This window comes from Triticum urartu, chromosome 5, assembly GCF_003073215.2.
Source record: "Triticum urartu cultivar G1812 chromosome 5, Tu2.1, whole genome shotgun sequence".
Classification (NCBI taxonomy): domain Eukaryota; kingdom Viridiplantae; phylum Streptophyta; class Magnoliopsida; order Poales; family Poaceae; genus Triticum; species Triticum urartu.
This window is the reverse complement of record NC_053026.1, coordinates 79,714,532-79,737,265: the sequence shown is the minus strand read 5'-3', so window position 1 is coordinate 79,737,265 and position 22,734 is coordinate 79,714,532. Positions and strand designations below refer to the sequence as shown.

The 22,734-nt window shown below is 43.5% G+C and overlaps 1 protein-coding gene and 1 pseudogene across 1 annotated transcript; both read left to right on the top strand.

The window, feature by feature from the left end:
• Nucleotides 1-2,166: 2,166 nt before the first annotated feature.
• On the top strand, nt 2,167-3,600 carry LOC125507985. The gene is made up of 2 exons (XM_048672530.1): nt 2,167-2,860; nt 3,208-3,600. Exons 1-2 carry the CDS (start codon nt 2,490-2,492, stop codon nt 3,527-3,529), a joined length of 693 nt encoding a protein of 230 aa, XP_048528487.1. The 5' UTR covers nt 2,167-2,489; the 3' UTR covers nt 3,530-3,600.
• Nucleotides 3,601-6,798: 3,198 nt separating this feature from the next.
• Nucleotides 6,799-14,162, top strand: LOC125506805 (annotated as a pseudogene).
• Nucleotides 14,163-22,734: the final 8,572 nt, after the last annotated feature.

Below are 22,734 nucleotides of genomic sequence, written 5' to 3'. Positions count from 1 at the left end.
ATAGTTCCAGTTTCAACCCAGTGTCTCGATGACCAAGGCGAGTATGCCAAGTTTTCATGTACAAGACATTTTGGAAAACTATCTTGGGCGCAACATGTGCTACGGGTTTTGTAGTATGTGTAGTACAATCCAGATGATACATAGAGAATGTGCTTGCCATATCCGTTGCATATGGTAAAGAGAATGTATTCCTCTTTCTTGTCAGCATAAGTTTCGCTATGGAAACCATTTTGACGGATATCACTATAGCTTAGTAGGGTACGAGTTAAACGTGGGAAGGAATAAAACATCCCGACGTTACTCAAGTACCCACAGGGACAGTAAATATGACTCGAGTTGAGCCAACAAATACCTCATCGCATCTAGCGATTTTAGAAAATCTCTCCTTTCTCTCAACGAGAGTGGAAACATTTCACTTCCCTGAGTATAGAGTTCGTGGTGCATATGTCCACTTGGCACAAATTATCTTTCATCAGATTGACCCGCATAGAAATCTATATATAGACATGAAGATTTTCAATATGAAAATCACTGTCAGATATACAAAATACATACAAATGTATTTGTACCAAAGTGCTGATACAATATATTGTGATATATAATATATGATGACAACAATAATCATGTTCTTATTAGAACATCAGAAATGAACATAAATAAATAGATCACTAAGGAGACTAAGGGACTAAATGTATAGTCTCCAAACATGTTAGTTGATGCATATTCAACCATCATACTCTCCATGCTCATAGGGTCTCGTGACAGCTTGATGGTGTCAGGTTGAGGGTTTGAAGTGAGTTTCAAACCATTACCCTTGAGGTCCTTTGCGTCCCGGTGGCGTGGCTTGGGTTGCACGCGCTATCTCATGGGATGCAAGACTGATCTTGATATCCACGGCCCGCTTAAGTAAGTTGTGGCCATTGAGGACAAGAGCCTCAAATTGTTAGCCATCGATTACTTATAGGGGCAAGCCAGAGACAATTAATTTACAAGAAGTAAATTAAAAACCATCATGGTTGATGTTGTAATGAACTTAGCAAAATCAATGGGTATTTCAAGAAGTTATCTTGAAACCATTAATGCGAATCTCAAATTGCTAATTGTGACACCTTGAAGATAATCTCCAAAATGGATTAGATCTCGCAGCACTAGGGAGTATAATCTAATGAAATCAGTAGATACTCATTCCTAATGCCTTATGTAATGACTTAATAAAATGTGTGGGAGAGTTGTAAAGCAATCATAATGTTAAAATGACAAAATGTAGGCTTTAACAGTAGTCATTGATAATCTACGTAGGCAGTAGATCTACATCACTACCTTGTGATCTCAAGCATCAATTTGAAGGAATCACTAAGAATTTTGCATATCAATTATTGGTCGTATTAAGCCAGAAAGGCTCAAGATGAATTGATTTGTATTTGCAAGAAATTAAAATAAATCTCAATTGCAAATAGTGGATGCATAATTTCAACATGTAGAACATGGAAATATATTACATCATAGATAGATTCTGGACTACATATGGTACTCAACAGAAAAACACTACTAATGTAGTGAATAATAATGATGTTGTAAACTTGATGCTCAAGTGAAAAACTCGACTTGTATAGACCTCAAATTAAATGAGATGATTTTGTATCAAGTTGCAAGATAATTCAGCAGGGTGAATTAATATTTTGCGAGAGAAAATTAATCAATCGCAATGAGATTGTTTTGCGAGAAAAAAATATTTCTCAATCGTAAATCAACATTGTTCTACGAGAAAACTTAATCTCAATCGTAAAATAGTGTCGTTGTATTGGTAAAGGATATGTCAGGCATTAACAACCATGTATTTCTGGAATTTTAAAATGCAACAGAAAAAGATTTAAATACACATCTGGCCTAAACATGACAAATGCCAATAAATAGCAATAGTTGTTGGAGCACTAATCTGCTGAAAAGCTGAAAATACAAGCAATTAAGCAACTAATGCAAATTAGACTAGTCACAATGAAGAGTAACATACACTAGTAACATACACATATCTTTAGACTATGTTACTATTTTCATAGTGGGTAATAACATAAGTGTGATAACATGCAAAGATTCATTTATTAGGTTATAGACTCATATCGCATTGTGACATGTGATGTTACAGTAACTAGCTAAGTTACTACAACTACTTCTTTCCTCATTAACTCATTGCCACATAAGCAAATTTGCTGAGTTGGACTCAATGTTAACCGCATGCAAATAGGCCACGTAGAGCAGCCCAGCCAAGACCAGCCTGGTCTAACTAAACGGATAAGGAAGAGTAGCCAGGAAGCGATGCCCCAGCCGCATGGATCCCCAATTCACACGACCAGCACAGGCGGAGCCCCCACGGCCGGTGGGCGAGGAGCTTCCGCTGCGCTCTTCCTCGTCGGAGGAGCCGCCGGGGAGGCTGGTGCCAGGCGTGACGCCATTGGAGAGGCTGCTCGCGAAACCGAGCACGGTCGGGCTCCATGTGCCAGCGCGAGCGGAGTGCGTGCTTGAAGACGCGGGCACCGCGCGCCAGCAGTATCTCGCTGGCGCCTGAGGGTGTCGGTGCCGACCGCCGCAGGCGCGCGTGGAGACGGGCTGGGCGCCGCCGAGACGTGAGCGTTCGTGGCCATTGGTCGCCGCTTCAGTCGGCCGCCGGAAGTTCAGTCGCGCAGGGGCCGAGCCGCGCGGATGCCTTAGGCGGTCGTGCCACAGGGCCGCGGGAAGCCGCGCTAGTGGAGCCGCTGCGTCGCGGCCGGCCCGCTGATGCGTCGAGTGATCGAGGCCTCCTTGCTGGTGCATGGCTGAGGGCAGCCGATGCGTGCGCTCCAGTGGCGACTGGCGAGAGCCCAAGGTACTAATCATGATAGCGAGCATGTATATACAATATTATATATAGGAAAAGAAGCACCTTAATCATGCAGCAATTAGATCAATTATTTGGTGTCTGCGTGATGGGCACAGTTAGAATGCTGTCCAGGGTGATTGATTTGCCCATCGGACTTGTTCTTGTTGATCTTGTGCCGTCACCGATTATTTCTTCTTCTATCCAAAAATTTCTTCCGGTTCCTGTTTCCGCAGAGATCAATCGATCTGGACATGCTCACAAGCGATACCTTATGCATAATTGAGAATCAGTTATTAGATCACAGGAATACAAAATTAAATAGATCTCCTGATCGATGAAGTTCTCCTATGTAGGGATGTATCCATGCCGATGCCGAGCGGCGCGCTGTGCCGTGAGCGGCCATTGCCGTGCCCGGCCGCATCTCGGGTAGAGCGGACGCGAGAGCCGCTCGTGGGGATAACGACAGGCCCGATGTCATCGCTCCGGAGGGCCGGCCAGGGGCATGGCCTCGAGCGCCGCCGATCTGCATGGATGCAAGACGAGGGCCGCCTCGACCACCAGGGAGCAGCGCTGAAGGAGTGGTCGTCGCCTCGCTACTCTTTGCGTCGTCTCCGACCTTGGTTCTCCGGGTCGCGCCGTGAGGCCGATAGGATCGCTCCGCCGGGAGCGTGTTGATAACGTGTTAAATGAAAACAAGATGTAACTCAGTGAATGAATCAAGTGTACGACGCGTTTGGTTCGCGCCATTTTTGCTGTCTCCCGAATACAGTGGATCACGATTACGTTACCAGCGTTTGTTTCGGCAGCGTCGGTTTCAGCTCCCGTGTAATCGTAAACCGTTCTCCACAAAATCGAAAACACCCGATACAGCCTGGTATGGAATAACGACGCTCGTCCTGATCGTTTTCTTCCGCGTGAGGACCAAGAAGCAGCGACTTGCAGTACCATCGCCGTATCAATTCACCGCCGCCGAGCGTCGCGGATCTCCAGTCACCTCCGCCGCTGAGCGCCGCCGATCTCCAGTCGCCTCCACCGCCAAGCGTCGGCGATCTCCAGTTGCCTCTGCCGTGGGCGCCGCTGATCTCCATTCGCCGCCGCGGTCGTCGTGGGTACCGCCGCCGATCTCGCTTCGCCGACGTCATGGGCAGCGCCGCTGATGTCGCTTCGCTGCCGTGAGCAGCGGCGTTGTTCTGAACGGCTGGTGATCTCATTTTCCGTCAAGGGCCATCCCAGCCACCGTCCGTCGTCCGGTCCTCCGGCATAGTCTACAAGGCTGGCGACGGTACTCCACGGTCTTCCTATTCCTTTGCGTGAACCAAACACATCATGTAATCACGTAGCCTCAATCTATTACAGTATATTCTCATTACAATAGTGAATACATTACCTGAGCTCCAACCAAACGCGTCGGTAATCTTTCCATTGATCAATTGGATATATATACAAGTCGAAGAGGCGCCTCGAGAGGGCACCGACATGGGAAAGAGGCGCCTGTACGGATACAGACGTCTGTACGGGCAAAGGGACGCGACCATACGGACACAAGCATCCGTACGGCGCTTGGACACTATAGCCTATTTCTAACACGAGTAAGGACATGTACAATGGTTTGATAAGATAGTAATATCTTAAATTTTACATGTAAATTAGAGATGACAAAAAAAACAAATCTATAATGAGTCATTTCTTAGGCTTATCTTTAATAATTAGTTGTTTCTAAAAACGTGGTGAGACAAATTGTGCTAAGATATCATCTTTTGTCTTCTCTTAAATAAAAGAACATAAGCCTTTTCTTATGATTTTTCTCTCCTCCACCTCATCATTTATCCTACATGATAGACTTAAGATAAAACCATTGTACATGTCTTAACAAACCCCCAGGGTTGTTTCTAGTAAGATGCCACTAGTGGCCAATCCTATTTGCTGCCCGCAGCCGGCAACTAGTTAAGGCGTCACCCGCCGGTGGGGCAAGGTGGGCTGGCCCATTTTGGGGTTTTCTCTTTGAGGGTCGCAGCTATTTCTATTGTTTGTTTTTCTATACTGAACTTTTTTTTAGTACAAGGTGAACATTTTGAAAAATACTCAATAACATTTTTGTATATAAGATGAGTATTTTTGTTACACACGTTGAACATGTTTTAATACAGGATCAACCTTTTTAATTAGGTGATGTACATTTTTGTTAGATCACACTGGACAGTTTCAAATATACGGTGAGACTTTTTTTTATACATTAACTTCTTTTATATAAATGTAGAATAATTTTTTTCTAAAATATAATTTTTTAATAGTATATTCCAAAATATCTAGCTACTAGCGAAACAACAACCTTTCTTCGTGTGAAAAACCCAAGGAAAAACATAAATAAACGATCGCGGGGCAGATTGGGCCGACTCATTGGCCCTGGTTTCAGCGAAGCCACGTCTACTCAGCACACGCAGGTGGTGACTAGGAGTACTCCTAGCTAGGCTAGGTTGTTGTTTCCTATTTAAGGCTTATAGCACCGGGAAGTGTATGAATGAACCCTGATATATATGAATCCATTTTGGAAAACATATTTAGAAATGCCAAAAAATTCTGGTAAAAGGTGCACGCGGACATCTTCATATTCCATGTGCGTGCAGAAAGTTTCATATAAAAACAATTTTTTTGTGTGTGGCTTATGCAACAAAGACAAAATATTGTGTTGTGGAACGCTATTTAGAAGCAGTAGAATTTATCTTTTTTGCGGAGACAAAATAAAAAGGCTTTTTCACAAAACTTTGTGCCGCGAGACATATTTTTGCGGACATGTATGCAGGAAATTTTGTTTTTAATTTTTTGACATTACAAATCATGTTTAAAATACATTTTTTAAAAGCGGGGTTCATATGCACCTGGGTTCAAGATGTGCCGACTCTTATAGCACCACTTCTAGTTATATCGATGCAGGGCGCACACCTCTTCGATTGTATTTGGCGAACCTATAAGGCACGACTTCGCGGGAAGCTCTCCTAATTATGGGAATCTTCCCAACCCAGTTTTGGGAAACTTCTATGGTGGTTTTTTCTTCTTTTGTTTTTTATGAACTGGGTTTTGTTCAGTTTTTTTTGTTATTTTATTTTATTTTCTTAAATCAACATTTTTTCAAATACGAGAAACTTTATAAAAATTTGTGAACCTTTTCTCAAATTCATGTTTGTCAGTTTTTTTCCTAATTCGTAATTTGTATTTTTTGCAATTTGTGAAATCTTTGAAAAATTTATAAACATTTTTAAAATGCGCGAAAAACTTTCTACAAATTAGTGACCCTTTTTCCCAAACCAGCGAACTTTTTCAAATCTGTGAGCTTTTTGAATCCATGATTTTTTTTCAAAATCCACAAACTTTGTTTTTAAAATGTATGAAATTTTTTCAAATCCGCATTTCTTTTCAAAATCCATGATTTTTTTTAAATTTCAAACTTTCTATATTCGTGAGCCCTTTTGAAATTTATGAACTTTTGGCTCAGATGCTCACTTTCACTTTCATTAAGAGATAAGGCAGAAAAGGTAGAAAGCGGTGCGTGGGCCTCAAAAGACGCGTGTGTCGTGGGAGGCAACCGGTGCAACGCTTGGCCGGTCGGCCGTATAGAATTCTTTAACTTAAGTTTAACACATTTAAAGAAGTGTAACTATCCACCCACAAGAAGAAAATAAGTCTAAGGCCCCGCTCGGAAACGGACCACTCCCTCCGCTCCGCTTCGCTCCATGCTGGAATCGAGGAGCGATAGAATAGCTGCTCCCCAAAAATAAACTACGCCCTGCTCCACTCCACCATTTCAGCTCTACGGAGTTGGGAGCTAGAGTGTTGCCGAACGGGACCTAACTATCCAATTTCTTTTGGACAAAAGAGTTGATAGGCTGAAGTTGTGGAGTGAAGTAGTCCCAAGTCCCAACACACCCTAATAAAAATAAGAGTTTCCCATGAAAACGAAGCATCAATTAAGGGTGGTCCATGGTTACCAACGGCAGGACTTCCTGCCCGTGCTGCGGTTGCTGGATTTCGGGAGGACGAGGAGAAGTCTCGCCGGCATCGCCAAGGAGCGCCGTGACTTCGGCCAGCGGCTCATCGATGAGTACAGGCGCCTCAACCCCCGTGGCGAGGAGACGTCGTCGGCGCCCAGGACGTTGCTCGGCGACGTGCTCCGGCAGCAGGAGCGGTCGCCGGAGTCATACCCTGACGTGGTCATCCGCACCCTCTGCATGGTGAGTTGATACGCCAAAGTCGCGTGCGTCAGGTAGTTGTTACACTGACTAGATGATATTTGTCTTTCGAACACGACACGGCCGGCTGTGTAGTGTACGTCAGCGTACCTGCTACCAGCCGCTGACTCGGGTTCGGACGGTGCGAGGTGTTACCTGATGCATGCATCTCATCGCGGGTTGGCTGGAGGGAGACCTACTAACTAATTAATGTGGTATACAAAATTATTTCTAAAATGTTGTCGGCGCGTTTGAAGGCTTTACTACACGATATTATCAGCCCTATCCAAAGTGCTTTTGTGTCTGGTAGATTGATTACAGACAATGTTTTAGTGGCTTATGAGAGCTTTCATACTATTAAAAATAAGAGGGTGGGAAAGGAGGATTTATGCGCTATTAAGCTTGATATGCACAAAGCTTACGATCGAGTCGAATGACCTTTTTTGAAGGGAATTATGTTGAAACTCGATTTCCAAGAGAGATGGGTAAATCTTATTATGAAATGTGTCTCTACTGTTGAGTATAGGGTACGGATTAATGATGAAGAAACTAAAAGCTTCAAGCCTACTAGGGGCTTAAGACAAGGTGATCCATTATCTCCCTACCTTTTCTTATTATGCACGGAGGGCCTTACTGCTCTCTTGGCGCATGCGGAGGAGATTGAAAATATTTCAGGAGTCAAGGTTTGTAGAGAGGCCCCTACTATCACAAATCTCTTTTTTGCGGATGACTCATTAATCCTCATGAAAGCTAATCAACAAAATGCGGAGACACTTAAATCAATTTTGGACTTATATTGTGCTGCATTTGGACAAATGGTGAGCGTTGAAAAATCTAGCATATTTTTTAACCCAGATACAAGTGGGGACATTAGAGAACAAATTTGCTCAATTTTAAATATCATGATCGAAGCTCTCAATGATAAGTATTTGGGCTTGCCTGCGCATGTGGGTTTAGATAAGACTGATTGTTTCCAATATCTGATTGATCGCATTGTTATGAGAATTAGCGGATGGAAAGAAAAACTCTTATCCACTGGAGGCAAGGAAGTTCTTCTCAAGTCTGTTGTTCAAGCTATCCCAACTTATGCTATGTCGGTCTTTAAAATTCCTAAAAAAATTGTAAAGAAATAATTGACGAGATGACACATTTTTGATGGGGTGATGACGACAACCAGAGAAGGATGCATTGGATGGCGTGGTGGAAAATGTGTGTCCCGAAAAGCCAAGGTGGAATGGGCTTTCGTGACATTCATTGTTTTAATTTGACGATGTTGGCTAAACAAGCTTGGCGTCTCCTTGAGAACCCAGATTCCTTGCGTGCCACCATTTTGCGAGCTAAGTATTTTCCTGATGGAGATTTATTGAACGCAAAGTTAAAAAAAAGGATCATCCTTCACATGGCAAAGTATTATGGCGGGGGTTAATACCTTAAAACATGGCTATATTTGGCGTGTTGGAAACGGTCAAAAAATTGACATTTGGGAAGATGCTTGGATCCCTAACTGTGCTAACAGGAAAGTCATTACTTCAAAGGGACAACATTTGTTATCAAGTGTCTGATCTCACATTTGTTATCAAAAGTGTCTGATCTCATTGACCCCTCTTCGAACTGGTGGGATGAGGATCTCATCAGACAGACCTTGTGGCCTGTTGATTTACAGCGGGTCCTTGCTATCTCTCTGCCTCAGTTTGATATGTTAGATTTTGTTGCCTGGAGTCATACTAAGAGTGGGATTTTTTCTGTTCGATCTGCATATTTTGTTGAGTGGGATTATCAACATGGAAGGAAACTTCGTCGTACTAATGGAATGGGTCGAACAAACTTTAATCCAATTTGGTGTAAGATGTGGAAGTTATCTTGTCCAGCGAAGGTGAAATTTTTTATTTGGCGGACGCTGCATGGTACTCTTTCATGTCGTGTTACGCTTGCTAATAGACACATGAAAGTTTCACCTTTATGCCCTTGTTGTGCTTCTGGTTTAGAAGACACAAAGCATATGGTGTTTCAGTGCCAGAAGGCAAAAGAGGTCTGGAGAAGGCTTAGATTAGACGAGATCATTGCTCAAGCTTGTGAAGTTGATCGTGCTGGAGAGACGGTCCTCGAGTTTTTGTTGCTCATGCCTGAACAAGATTTATCTATTATGGGGTTCCAAAATACTCGGGAGATGATTGCCATTACGCCTTGGTATTTATGGTGGGAAAGACGTAAATTAGTGCACAAGGAGAGAATTCAAGATGCAAAACAGATTTCAATGGGGATACAATCTCTTACGACTAATTATGTTGTTGCTTCCAGTCCAAGGGATTCTATGAAAAGAGGGGGTTAGATTCGTCCCCCGGTGGGTTTTGTGAAACTTAATGTTGACGCTTCTTTTGATCATGATCTTCTTAAAGGCACGGTGGGGGCTGTCCTGAGGAACGACAAAGGGAAGTTTATTGCAGGGGGTACTTGGAAAATTGATCATTGCATCGATGCTCTAACAACGGAAGCTTGGGCTCTCAGATTCGGTCTTTCACTAGCGGAACGTGCGGGTTGCAATCGCCTAGTTATTAATTCTGATAATTTGGTGGTTATTGAAACGATGAATAATGACGGACGGTCAGCAGGAGCGGCGGCGGCAATCTTTGATGATTGCTATTTTTTGGCGTGTGATTTTCCTACCACTAGGTTTGAACATTGTAATAAGGAAGCCAATAAGGTTGCGTACGAGCTTGCTAGGGTTGGCTAAATTTTCTTCTACCATTGATTGGTTTGAGGAGCCTATGTTTGAGATTGTACCATTCTTCACAAACGATGTATCTGTTATTTCCGTTGAATAAAATCCATTTGTTTTTCAAAAAAAACTAATTAATGTGCATTAGCAAATTATTAGTAAGTGTTGACAGTGATCTAGTTCGTTTGTTTAAGCACGGTGAAACCAATCACTACAAGTTTCAAAAAGTGGGTGCAGTGCTAGTTCACAGAGTGTGCCACTTGTAATAATTTGTTAATGAGAACAAGTAATTAATCGGACGTGTACGGTGTATAACATTGCCCATTTGCTTGGCTAACGTCGAACGACAATAAGCTAGCGTATGCTGTGGCGAGCAAGAAACTAATGTCGATAGCTATGATCCACTCATCTAGAAACTTCTCTAATTAGCTAGTATAGCACAACTATTGTTAACATATAAATTGCTAATTGATCTAGTTGAGTTGACGATATGCAACTAATTGCTTGGTTAGATAATTTTTGTACTCTTGTAAAAATTGTGAAATCACTAATCTTATTTCAACTTTGGTGCACAGAGCATGCTAGAAGCAGGAGCGGACACATCATCTAGGGCGATCAGAGTGGGCGATGGCACATCTCACTACTAGGGAAAACTCTAGTAGTAGTGCAGATTTTGAGGCTAGCAGCAGCGCGGGTGGCCGCGCTACTAATAAGGCGCTACAACTAACTTATAGTAGTAGCGCGATCTTTACCCGCGCTACTACTGTTGACGATATCAGCAGCGCTTTTTATGAACGCGCTACTATTACTTAGCTGTAGCGATTTCGCAGTCCCTCGCTACTGCTATATCTTTCATCATTTTCCCCCGTACCCCTTTCCCTTTCAGTTTCCCTTTCAGATACTAGATACTAGGTACTGCTAGTAGATATCAAATTCATAAATCATTACCGGGTAGTACTCCCTTCGTTCCAAATTACTCGTCGTGGTTTTAGTTCAAACCACGACGAGTAATTTGGAACGAAGGGAGTACTAGATAACAATTTAATGCATAGTCAACATGCATCCTCAAGCAGTACAAGGTCATATCAACGGCGATCATCATATGTACTTCTAGATGATATCGACGACGATCATCATATGTAGTTCTAGATGATATAGCCACACACACATATGTAGTTCTAGATGATATAGCCACACATACATATGTAGTTCTAGATGATATCGAAGACAACCATCATCCTTAAGCTTGGGCGGTTAGTGTTCCTGATAGTAATTAGGATGGCCTGTCCAACACGAAGATTCTTGCCATTGAGGAATTTCTTCCATCCAACCGAGTTTAAGTGTGTGCAACCGTCCGTGTCCACGCGGTAAGTACAAGTTGTGACGGAGCCCCTTGCAGTAAGGCGTAGTCCACCTGAGCCTTCTTCATCAGGCTCGATACCATAACTCACAGATATGCTCTTTGCCAATTTCTGAATAAGAAAAACATTTCAATTAATAAATAGCCTCGCAAATAAGTACATATTGATTATCTACACTATTATTAGTTTCCTTAGATTCTACACTAATAAGCATGTGATCGAACTCTACACTAAAACATATCATCGACTAGATTCCACACAACATACCATATCATTGGACTGTACACTAAGTATTTCATCGGATAATTTGCATTTGTAAGTATAACATACCATATCATGTCGATCAACCATGGTATTTGTCAGGCGGGATACGAATGGCACCCCGACAAAGTCAGCACGTGGCGGAATTATGTCCCACAGGTTGGACACCTCCTCCTCGCTCAGCCTTGTTCTTTGAGCTACGATGGCTTCATGAAGTGGGTCCTCATCATCTTCATCGAGTGGGTCCTCATTATCTTCATCATCTTCGTCATCTTCATCATCTTCCACCAGGTTGAGATAAATGACAGCCAGCTTGGGTCTTTCTGCTCTGAAGGAGAAGCTGATCAACTCACCACCAGTAAGACGCATGCGAGCGACGAAACGGGCCCATCCATCTCCTCCAATCTGCGACATATTGCGTCCTTTCTCGACCTTCATAGTGTACGCCCCCAGGAGTCTCAAATGTCACAGTGTCTCCTATCAGCTTGTTGAATTTCAACCTCACATTGCATGGGACGATCTGTGTAAAATAAGCAAAATGACATAATGCAGTAATGCCAACACTAAAAATAAAATAGTTATTACATTTCATCTAATTTCTTACCGCCACATGACGAAAACCCGGCTGGAAGTAGATGCCGAACAGCTTGCCAGTTGCAAGGCTGCTGGCGCACCTTAACTTGCACAGTCGACATAGTGGTGGTGGTGGCGCCATTTTTCCTAAAGCAATATGAGCAAAGGATTAACGATCCACTTCACAGGAAAGAAAAAAAGTAGCATGAGATATTTTTGGTTCTTCCGCGAGAAGCAATTTGATGAACAATTATAATCCTAAGATCTAGTAACATATTAGATGACAAGGTACCACCTACATTTTGCCAAAAAGTAACTAAATCAACTAAATGAAAATGTTCTAAATCAACTAAATGAAAATGGTGCATACTAAATCAACTAAATGAACTAGCCTACTAAATCAACTAAATCAAAATGTTCTAAATCAACTAAATGAACTAGCCTACTAAATCAACTAAATCAAAATGTTCTAAATCAACTAAATCAACTAGCCTACTAAATCAACTAAATCAAAATGTTCTAAATCAACTAAATCAAAATGTAGGGAGGACGGAGGAGGAGGCCGGTGCCGAGTCCAGCAAGGAGGAGGAGGGGCCGGCCGGCGGCCAGTGGAGGGAGGACGGAGGAGGAAGGCGGAGCGAGGAGGAGCCGGCCAGCGGCGAGTGGAGAGGGAGGACGGAGGAGGAGGCCGGTACCGAGTCCAGCAAGGAGGAGGAGGTGACGGCGGCGTAGAGGGAGGAGGGGCGACGGGGGAGGACCGGCGCGGGGGATAGAGAGGGATCCAGTGAGTGTGTGACTGTGAGTGGATCAGATAGAGGAGATGGGGTGGGAGATGGAATGGCTTAGCAGTAGCGCGCTATAGAGAAAGACACTACTGCTAAACTACCTAGCAGCAGCGCGCTATAGAGAAAGACGCTACTGCTAAACTACCTAGCAGCAGCGCCTTTCACAAAGAAGCACTACTGCTATAGTTCAATGTATCAAAAATACATTGATCATCAACGATCTTTTTGTATACAATCTGATTTGTCAATATGAGTCCTCACCGGTTTAGGAACAAGTGAAGACTCATATTGCAGCCACAAATTCTACACATAGAGTTCAATGAAGACCAAGTGCTTGTCAAAGTTTGAGAAGTAACGTATTTAAGGTGGTAGAAACTCTCTTCACGAAGCGAGGTGGGACTAAATTTTTGTAGTAAACTTAGCAGTAGCGCTTATTGGCGAAATGCGCCGCTACTATGCTACGTAGCAGTAGCGCCCTTCGTTATAGCGCGTTGCTGCTATAGCTAGCCTCGCGGCGGCCTCGTGGGAATTATAGCAGTAGCGCATCTTTCAGCTGGCGCGCTACTGCTATATTTATTTCAGCAGCGAGTTATTCTTGAGATCGCTACGGCTAATTAGCAGCAGCACCTTATTTTAAAGCGCGCTGCTGATAAGATTCTGTGTATAGGCTTTTCCCTAGTAGTGTCTGCTCAATAACCCAGACGTGTTGGCCAAGGCGAAGGCTGAGATCGACGCCGTTGTGGGCACGTCTCGCCTGATCCAGGAGAGTGACCTAGAAGTGCTCCCTTACCTCCGATGCATCATCGCTGAGACCCTTCGGCTATACCCTCTCGCACCCAACCTCGTACCGCCTAGGCGTCGCGTGACTGCACTGTCACTAGTGGGCAATACATCATTTCACGTGGAACCATGGTGTTAGTCGATGTGTACTCCATACAATGAGACCCTGCCTCGTGGGATGATCCAAACATGTTCATGCTAGAGAGGTTCGTGGGTGGCAATGTTTATGGACAAGGTGGAAAGCGAATGGTGATGCCGTTTGGGATGGGCCGGCGAAAGTGCCCTGGTGAGGGACTCGCTTGGAGGACGGTGGGAGTAGCATTGACGGTGATGTTGCAATGCTTCGAGTGGGGACGGGTGGGAGAGAAGGTGGTAGACATGAGCGAGGGTTCCGGGCTCACCATGCACATGTCTGTGCCACTAGTTGCAGTATGTCGACCCCGTCAAGATATGGATGTCATACTCAAGAGCCTTTAGAAGTGTGCTCCTTAAGCATTGCGAGTTGATACGTTTGCAAGGGTAGCGAAGCAACATCCCTCACTACTTTGTACTCTCTCCATATGACAAATAAGTGACCTTTTGAACGTTGACACATTCTTCAAGATGTAACTTCACTACTTATTTCTACTACCAGTCCCTGGCATAGTGCCAGTCCTGGGGCGCCGCCTCCGCATAGAATCGATCCAAAGCCATAACGTGATTCGAGTTACAATTAATTAGTTATAACATGTGCATTTTTTTTAGTTTTTCTGAAATTAAATATATATAAATGGGCCGAATCTAAGCAGTAGGCCAACTAAACGCGCCCAGGTGAAGCATTGCTAAGATGCGCCCGGAAGCTACTAGGTCGAAGCCTGGCGCGGAGAAAGGAGAGACGGGCTGGCTCACTCACCTTATGGGTCCAAGGCCCACTGAGAGATGCAGGAGTTGGGCCAGCATTGCCCCTGGCGCAGGCAGTTCGAGATGCAGAGATGGACCAACAAAGAGCTAGGCTACAATGATTTGGGCCACTAGGCTTGGGGAGGCGGCTAAGCGGATCCAGCCAGGTCAAATTTGTTTCAGGCGGGTCAAATTCCTGACATCATCTCCGACGAGTAGCCTGCTTTTGTTCCTAGAAGGTTAATAACAGATAACATTATATGTGCATATGAGTGCTTACATTTTATGCACAGGTCTAAAGCCAAGTCAAACAACCCATGTGCTCTAAATCTTGCTATGATGAAGGTGTATGACCGATTGGAATGGTCGTACTTGCACGCTATCATGACCAAGTCGGGTTTTGCACCTGCTTGGATGTCCACATCTATGCGCATGGTAACATCTACTTCTCAGTTTGGTTTAATGATGAAAAACTCGAGCAATTTAAACCCACTAGAGGCATTTGACAGGGATATTCGATTTCCGCTTACCTCTTTGATTGCAACAGTGGGCCTTTTGTGCTTTTTAAAATCCAGTCCATAGTCGTTGGTACTTGTTGGTATAAAGGCGGCACCTTCAGCTCTGGCTGTTAACCATCTTCTATTTGTAGATGATAACCTGTTGCTTTTCAGAGCAATTGTTGAGGGAGTGAACGCAATATCGAACATATTGAATGTATATTGCAATGCCTTGAGACAATGAGTTAATAATGAAAAATCCTCTATTTTCTTCAGTAGGGGCTTGCCATAGATGATACATGACAGTGTTAAGGGTGTCCTAAATGTACAGAATGATTCCCTCAGTGATAGATATGTTGGGATGCCTATTGAGGTGGGACACTCAAAGAATGGGACATTCAAGTATCTTAGGGACCGTGTAAGGGGAAATATTAAAGGACGGATGGAGAAACTACTTTCGGCAGCAGGGAAAGAGGTGTTGATCCAAGTAGTGTCACAATCTATACCTGTTTATTCTATGGCTTGTTTCCGGCTACCTCGATCGAGGTATATGTGAACACCATTAGACAATTTTGGTGGGGTAGCAAAAATGGGAGGAGGAACCAACATGGGTTTCATGGGATGTATCTGGGTGGCCTTGGTTTTTGCAATCTCAAATTTTTCAACTTGGCTTTGCTATCCAGACAAGCTTGGAGGTTGTTGCATCACCCACGGTCTCTCAATGCAAAGATATTAAAAGCAGCTTATGTTCCTAATTGTTTGATTTTGGAAGCAATTTTGGGCTCGCGCCTCTCATAGATTTGGAGGTCTATTCTGGATGGGAGAGATGTGTTGGTGCAAGGTATAATGAGAAGAATTGGTACGTGAAAAATGCAATGATATGGTCAGACAACTGGCTCCCAAGGCATGATTTTATGCGGCCTCTGACTTCTGTGGTGACCGACTCGGCAACACAAGTCTTAGAGTTGATTGACACATCCTCGGTGACCTGGCGAGCGAAGCTAGTTCACTCGAATTTCATACCAATCAATGCAGAACAAATATTAACAATCCCACCTTGTCCTCCAAGGGTCGACGACTTCTGGGCATGGAGTAAGGACAACCAATACTAAGCAGAGTAGAGAGAATTGGCTAGAACATCAGGGAGGAGGCTCATATCTTGATAGTGAAAACAACGACTAGACGACTCTATGGAAAATTAGTGTCCCAAGCAAGCTAAGGATGTTTCTATGGCGCTTGTCTCACCACTCAATCCCAACCAACAAGGAAATTCATCATTGAAATATGTCAACTACGTCGTCCCGTCAGTTCTACGGAGTTGTGGATACGTGGCGGCATGCTTTAGTTGATTGCTATATGGCCCCAGAGTGTCTGGGCGCTATGTCGAAAGGAGGTAGCCGAACACATGTGCACTCATTAAGATACAAATTCGAAGAACTGGATTTGTTCTCTACACAGTGATCTACCACATGATGATTTTATTAGGGTGGTGGTGACACTTTGTGTTGGGAAACGTAGTAGATAAAAAATCGCCCTACAATGACCCAGGAACAATACAAAGATGCATATAGGGTTTGGATCAATGATCATTACCGCTACTCTGGAGTGCAGCTTCAGTAGACGAGTCGGTGTAGATCGTACTTGGAGTCCCTCGAACCGTTGATGACAATCCCGCGAACCACCCTCGAGCGATCCCTCGAATGGAAGACCGAAAGCACGACCTCTCTACTTGGTTGCAAGCGTACGGTCTTCACAATCCGGCAGTGGTTCGCCGTCCGGAGCTAATCGTCGCCAGAGAATTAGAGGGAGGAGATTAGAACCACACTCGGCTTTCTAATTATGAGGATTAGAAGAACTAGGTCTAGCTCTGATTAGTCCACTAGGACCAACTAGAACTAGAAGTAGATGAACTAGAGGAGGCTCCAAAACTTCTGCGTCCCAAAGGGAAAAATCCTCTAGTATATATAGGTTAGAGGGGGAAGGAGGGGAGTCACCAAGGAGGAAAAGGCCCTCCTTGGGGCTCTGGCCAAGGGGGAGGAGTTGGTATCTTCACCCACTCCAATTTTCCTGCCCCACAAGGAAAGGGGGCGCCACTTCCTATTGGGCCAAGGTGGCCCAATATTCCTTCCACCACTTGGCCTTTTAAGGCCCGTCGATATTAAATTAAATATAAAAGCCTTCTACAAATTACTAGAGCATTATATATATATTTTCACATCTTCGGAAAAAATTCCACCTATATATTATTTATCAGTAATACCCGGTATTGCCCGATAAACTCTGAAACCCTTCCGATGACTCTGAAACGCTTTTGATTCGCTCGAAACTATTCCAAATATTAATGAAAGAATTCCACAATAAATCCTCGATACTCTCATCCTACTAACACTCAGTAGATCATGATTACCTTAATCTTGTGGCCCTGTAGGTTCGGTAAATCATAACATGAACGAAACCTCTTCGTCTGGTGACCGATAGCGGAACCATGGACGTCCATATCGATCCCTATGATTACACGAATGACATTCAAGTGAACCTTTGGTTACCATGTGATTTTCCCTTTTCTTCGCAATAATTTACAAAACACCAGGTGTGTCGTTATCCTCCTAAGTAATTCGCATGCTTATTATAACATCATTCTCGTTACCAGTTTTGTTCTTCTTTCTCGTTGAAATGTTTCAGCATCCTTGATACGTCTTCAATGTATTTATAATTTTTGATTGTTCCATGCTATTATAGTATCAATATTGTATGTTTTATATGAAATTATATGGTATTTAATATCATTTTCTAGGACTAACCTATTAACCCAGTGCCTAGTGCCAATTACTGTTTTTTTTGCCTTTTTTGGATTTCCATGAAATCAGTACCAAACGGAGTCCAAACGCTATGAAATTTTTTGACGATTTTTTTCTGGACAAGAGAGACCCTGGAAGTTTTAGGAGGAGACCAGAAGTGATGGTGTCCGATCTAACAGCTCGCCCCCCTTACCCGAGATTTGTCGGTTTTATAATAAATATTTTCTTCTTAGTCATTGCAAAGTCTTTTTCTACCACTCCTTTTTTGACTAGAGTGTACGGTCCAAAAACTTGATCTAATTTAGAGGTAATGTTTTTATGGTTTTCCAAGCTTATGGCACCTTTAACCTATTTGTGTGTCTCCAGCTAACTCTCGTAGTACAACGCCAGACGCCTTTGAAGCATCGGCAATATAAACGGGGGGCTGCGATTAGAGCCAAACCCACCAAAAGCCAAGGTACTCCATGGAGTCCTCGGCAAAACATTCTCGGATATTACTTTATATGCATCATTTTCAAATTGTGTCTTTGGTCAATAGTTGGGTTACCCGGCTCCTATGCTTACTCCTTACGTTCCCGATTGTTTGGCTAAGGGTAAAGGGAGAACCACTGCGATTGTACTTCCGGTTTAACTGGTCAAGTACCTCAGTGGAGAAAGCCGAAAACTGACTGTCACAATGAGCATGAACTGGTCAGTGATCCGATGACTATGTCAAACTATATATCGATAGAGGTTACCCCATGTTAAATGATGGACCTTTCATAAAATTGATCGAAGTGTTAATGGCTTGACCTTGGATGACATCGAACACTAACCGAGGGCTAGTAATTGGCCTCCCAACTTTATGCTCCTATGACTAAGTGAAAGTTATAAAGTCCGCATATCTAATGAAAGTTATAAAGTCCGCATATCTAATCGCCTCGTTTCCGCTAACACAACCGCCTCCGGGCACCGGGACGTCGGCTAAGGGTTGTCTTGTTACTATGGAAACACCCTGCGTAGTGTCTACAAAGGGGTGGAAGCCGACGATGGGCCACTTTCAAATGATAAACGGTCGGAACAGAGTCAAATAAACATATCACATAAAGCTACAAAGTATAGCTTAAAAGCTGACTATCACAACATATCCTTAGTGTTTGTATTCAATATACGAGCGCTGCCTTTTGTAATCATGGTTATAAAGCCATAAATATGCATCAATTTGACTTAAGATTTTGGCCAAGATGGGTTGCCTGGCCCTCTGCTTACCGCTTACTTTCCCAATTGTTCGGCTAAGGGGTAAAGGGAGCACCTCTATGACTGTTACTATCGGGTCATCCGGGTTCGTACCTCAGATGGGTGAAGCCGAAAGCTAGTTGTCTTAAGAATATAATTGGTCGGCAACAACGGAAGTTAAAATATAGGTCCATTAAAACCACAGAGTCTGGGAACTTTTCCAAACTAAATCCTTAATATTTTCCTCCTAGATTGATTGCAGATGGGGTTTCATGATCATGGTCAACATGACAACCTAGGAAAAGGAACTTTTAAAGGAATTATTTTTCCTAGAAGATGTTTCTTATGTTAAATAGTAATATAAAATAAATTTCCGCGTACCTTTGTTTATAAAATCATATGGCCGGATTGCCTTGTTTGCCGTAAATATTTTCCCTCATTAAAGCTTTATAAAGTAGGACAAACACTCCCCGACTACTGGCTGAGGAGGTTGAAGCCAATTGTCGGTCAACAAAGTTTTGTACAATCCGGATCCAAGCATTAATGATGTAAAGTACTTGGATACATAGAATCATTACACATAAATTGTAATTATGATCAATTTAAAAGCCACTAAAGTGGTACATCGATCCCCTAATCTGGTGTTGCCACCCGACCAGTGGCTCGGGGGCTACTGCGTTGCCTATTCAACGTAGAAAATTCAAAGTGAAAAAAAGTTTCCGAGGAGATTATGATCCTCAGGTTGGTCGGCCGCACCCAACCTGAGTCTCGAGGACTATGCACATGGCGTTTTTGTTCCTAAGTATGTTGTCGAGCAAGGACTTGATCCTCAGGTCAATTTCGCGAATCAACCCGAGTCTTAGGGGCTACTAGGATCAGAGGTTTTACATTATCCTTCAGGCGCATCCCGGATTTTAGGCCAACATGCACCCTAAGGGCTACTGGCTATACATCTAGCAGAGAATTAATTGCACCAATCAAAAAATTCTACATAAAATCAGCCCACGACTGAGGTGGTGCACCACCTCGGAAGTAGTCCAGCATAAAACTCGGATCCGAATGGCTCGCTCCATAGAGGGCTTTCCCGGCATTAAGCTCGGCTGGACTCCTTCCACTTTTTCAAGACCGGCGTAATTTATGACACCTCAGATGCAGACCGGCGTTGGAGCTCGGCTGCAAAAAGACACCTCGGATGAAGTCCGACGTTGGTGCTCGGATGTAAGAGGACACCGCCGCACGGGAAACACTTTGCACTTGAGGTGTGGTGTAAAAATAACAAGGCACTGATAAAGGCCGAGAATTTAAACGGACTCATCGGATGACCGACATGTGAACTCTTTGGATACACCTTGGCATCCTCTAGATAGATAAGAAGATTTTCTGAACCAACTTTTAAGACCGATGACTGAAGATGAAGAATAGTTTGGAAGAACCGAGGAGCCTCCCCAACTTGAAGACCGGTTCAGGGGGCTACTAACAGTGTCCTAGACTAGGGGGCACTCACCACGCCGTCTCCCGGCCAGGTGGATGATGTCTACTACACATCCTTCTTCTTGTAGACGTTGTTGGGCCTCCAAGAGCAGAGGTTTGTAGGACAGTAGCAAATTTTCCTCAAGTGGATGACCTAAGGTTTATCAATCCGTAGGAGGCGTAGGATGAAGATGGTCTGTCTCAAGCAACCCTGCAACCAAATAACAAAGAGTCTCTTGTGTCCCCAACACACCCAATACAATGGTAAATTGTATAGGTGCACTAGTTCGGCGAAGAGATGGTAATACAAGTGGTATATGGATAGTAGATATGGGTATTTGTAATCTGAAATTATAAAAACAGCAAGGTAGCAAGTGATAAAAGTGAGCGTAAACGGTATTGCAATGCGTGGAAACAAGGCCTAGGGTTCATACTTTCACTAGTGTAAGTTCCCTCAACAATACTAACATAATTGGATCGTAAAACTATCCCTCAACATGCAACAAAGAGTCACTCCAAAGTCATTGATAGCGGAGAACGAACGAAGAGATTATGGTAGGGTACGAAACCACCTCAAAGTTATTCTTTCCAATCAATCCGTTGGGCTATTCCTATAAGTGTCACAAACAACCCTAGAGTTCGTACTAGAATAACACCTTGAGACACAAATCAACCAAAACCCTAATGTCACCTAGATACTCCAATGTCACCTCAAGTATCCGTGGGTATGATTATACGATATGCATCACACAATCTCAGATTCATCTATTCAACCAACACAAAGGACCTCGAAGAGTGCCCCAAAGTTTCTACCGGAGAATCACGACGAAAACGTGTGCCAACCCCTATGCATAGGTTCCCAATGTCACGAAACCCGCAAGTTGGTCACCAAAACATACATCAAGTGGCACATGGTATCCCATTGTCACCACAGATATCCACGGCAAGACATACATCAAGTGTTCTCAAATCTTTAAAGACTCAATCCGATAAGATAACTCCAAAGGGGAAACTCAATTCATTACAAGAGAGTAGAGGGGGGAGAAACATCATAGGATCCAAGTATAATAGCAAAGCTCGCGATACATCAAGATCATATCATCTCAAGAACACGAGAGAGAGAGAGAGATCAAACACATAGCTACTGGTACATACCCTCAGCCCCGAGGGAGAACTACTCCCTCCTCGTCATGGAGAGCGCCGGGATGATGAAGATGGCCACCGATGAGGGATCCCCCCTCCGGCAGGGTGCCGGAACAGGGTCCCGATTGACTTTTGGTGGCTAGGAGGCTTCTGGCGGCAGAACTCCCGATCTATCTTGCGTTCTGGAAGTTTTAGGTCATGTAGGTATATATGGGTGCAGGGAGGACGTCGGAGGAGCCACGGGGGTCCCACGAGACAGGGGGCGCGCCCTAGGGGGGCCCACCCTCGTGAGCACCTCGTGTCTCCCCTGACGTGGGGTCCAAGTCCATCAGGTGTGTTTCCTTCCAAAAATAACTTCTCGAGTTGATTTCGTTTCGTTTCGACTCCGTCTGATATTCCTTTTCTTCGAAACACTGAAATAGGCATAAAACAGCAAATCTGGGCTGGGCCTCCGGTTAATAGGTTAGTCCCAAAAATAATATAAAAGTGGATAATAAAGCCCAATATTGCCCAAAACAGTAGATAATATAGCATGGAGCAATCAAAAATTATAGATACATTGGAGACGTATCAAGCATCCCCAAGCTCAATTCCTGCTCGTCCTCGAGTAGGTAAATGACAAAAAAGATAATTTTTGACGTGGAATGCTAGTTGGCATAATTTCATTGTAATTCTTCTTAATTGTGATATGAATATTCAGATTCGAAAGATTCAAGACAAAAGTTTAATATTGACATAAAAACAATAATACTTCAAGCATACTAACAAAGCAATTATGTCTTCTCAAAATAACATGGCCAAAGAAAGTTATCCCTACAAAATCATATAGTCTGGCTATGCTCCATCTTCACCACACAAAATATTTAAATCATGCACAACCCCGATGACAAGCCAAGCAATTGTTTCATACTTTTGATGTTCTCAAACTTTTTCAATCTTCATGCAATACATGAGCGTGAGCCATGGACATAGCACTATAGGTGGAATAGAATGGTGGTTGTGGAGAAGAAAAAAAGGAAGAAGATAGTCTCACATCGACTAGGCGTATCAACGGGCTATGGAGATTCCCATCAATAGATATCAATGTGAGTGAGTAGGGATTGCCATGCAACGGATGCACTAGAGCTATAAATGTATGAAAGCTCAACAAAAGAAACTAGTGGGTGTGCATCCAACTCG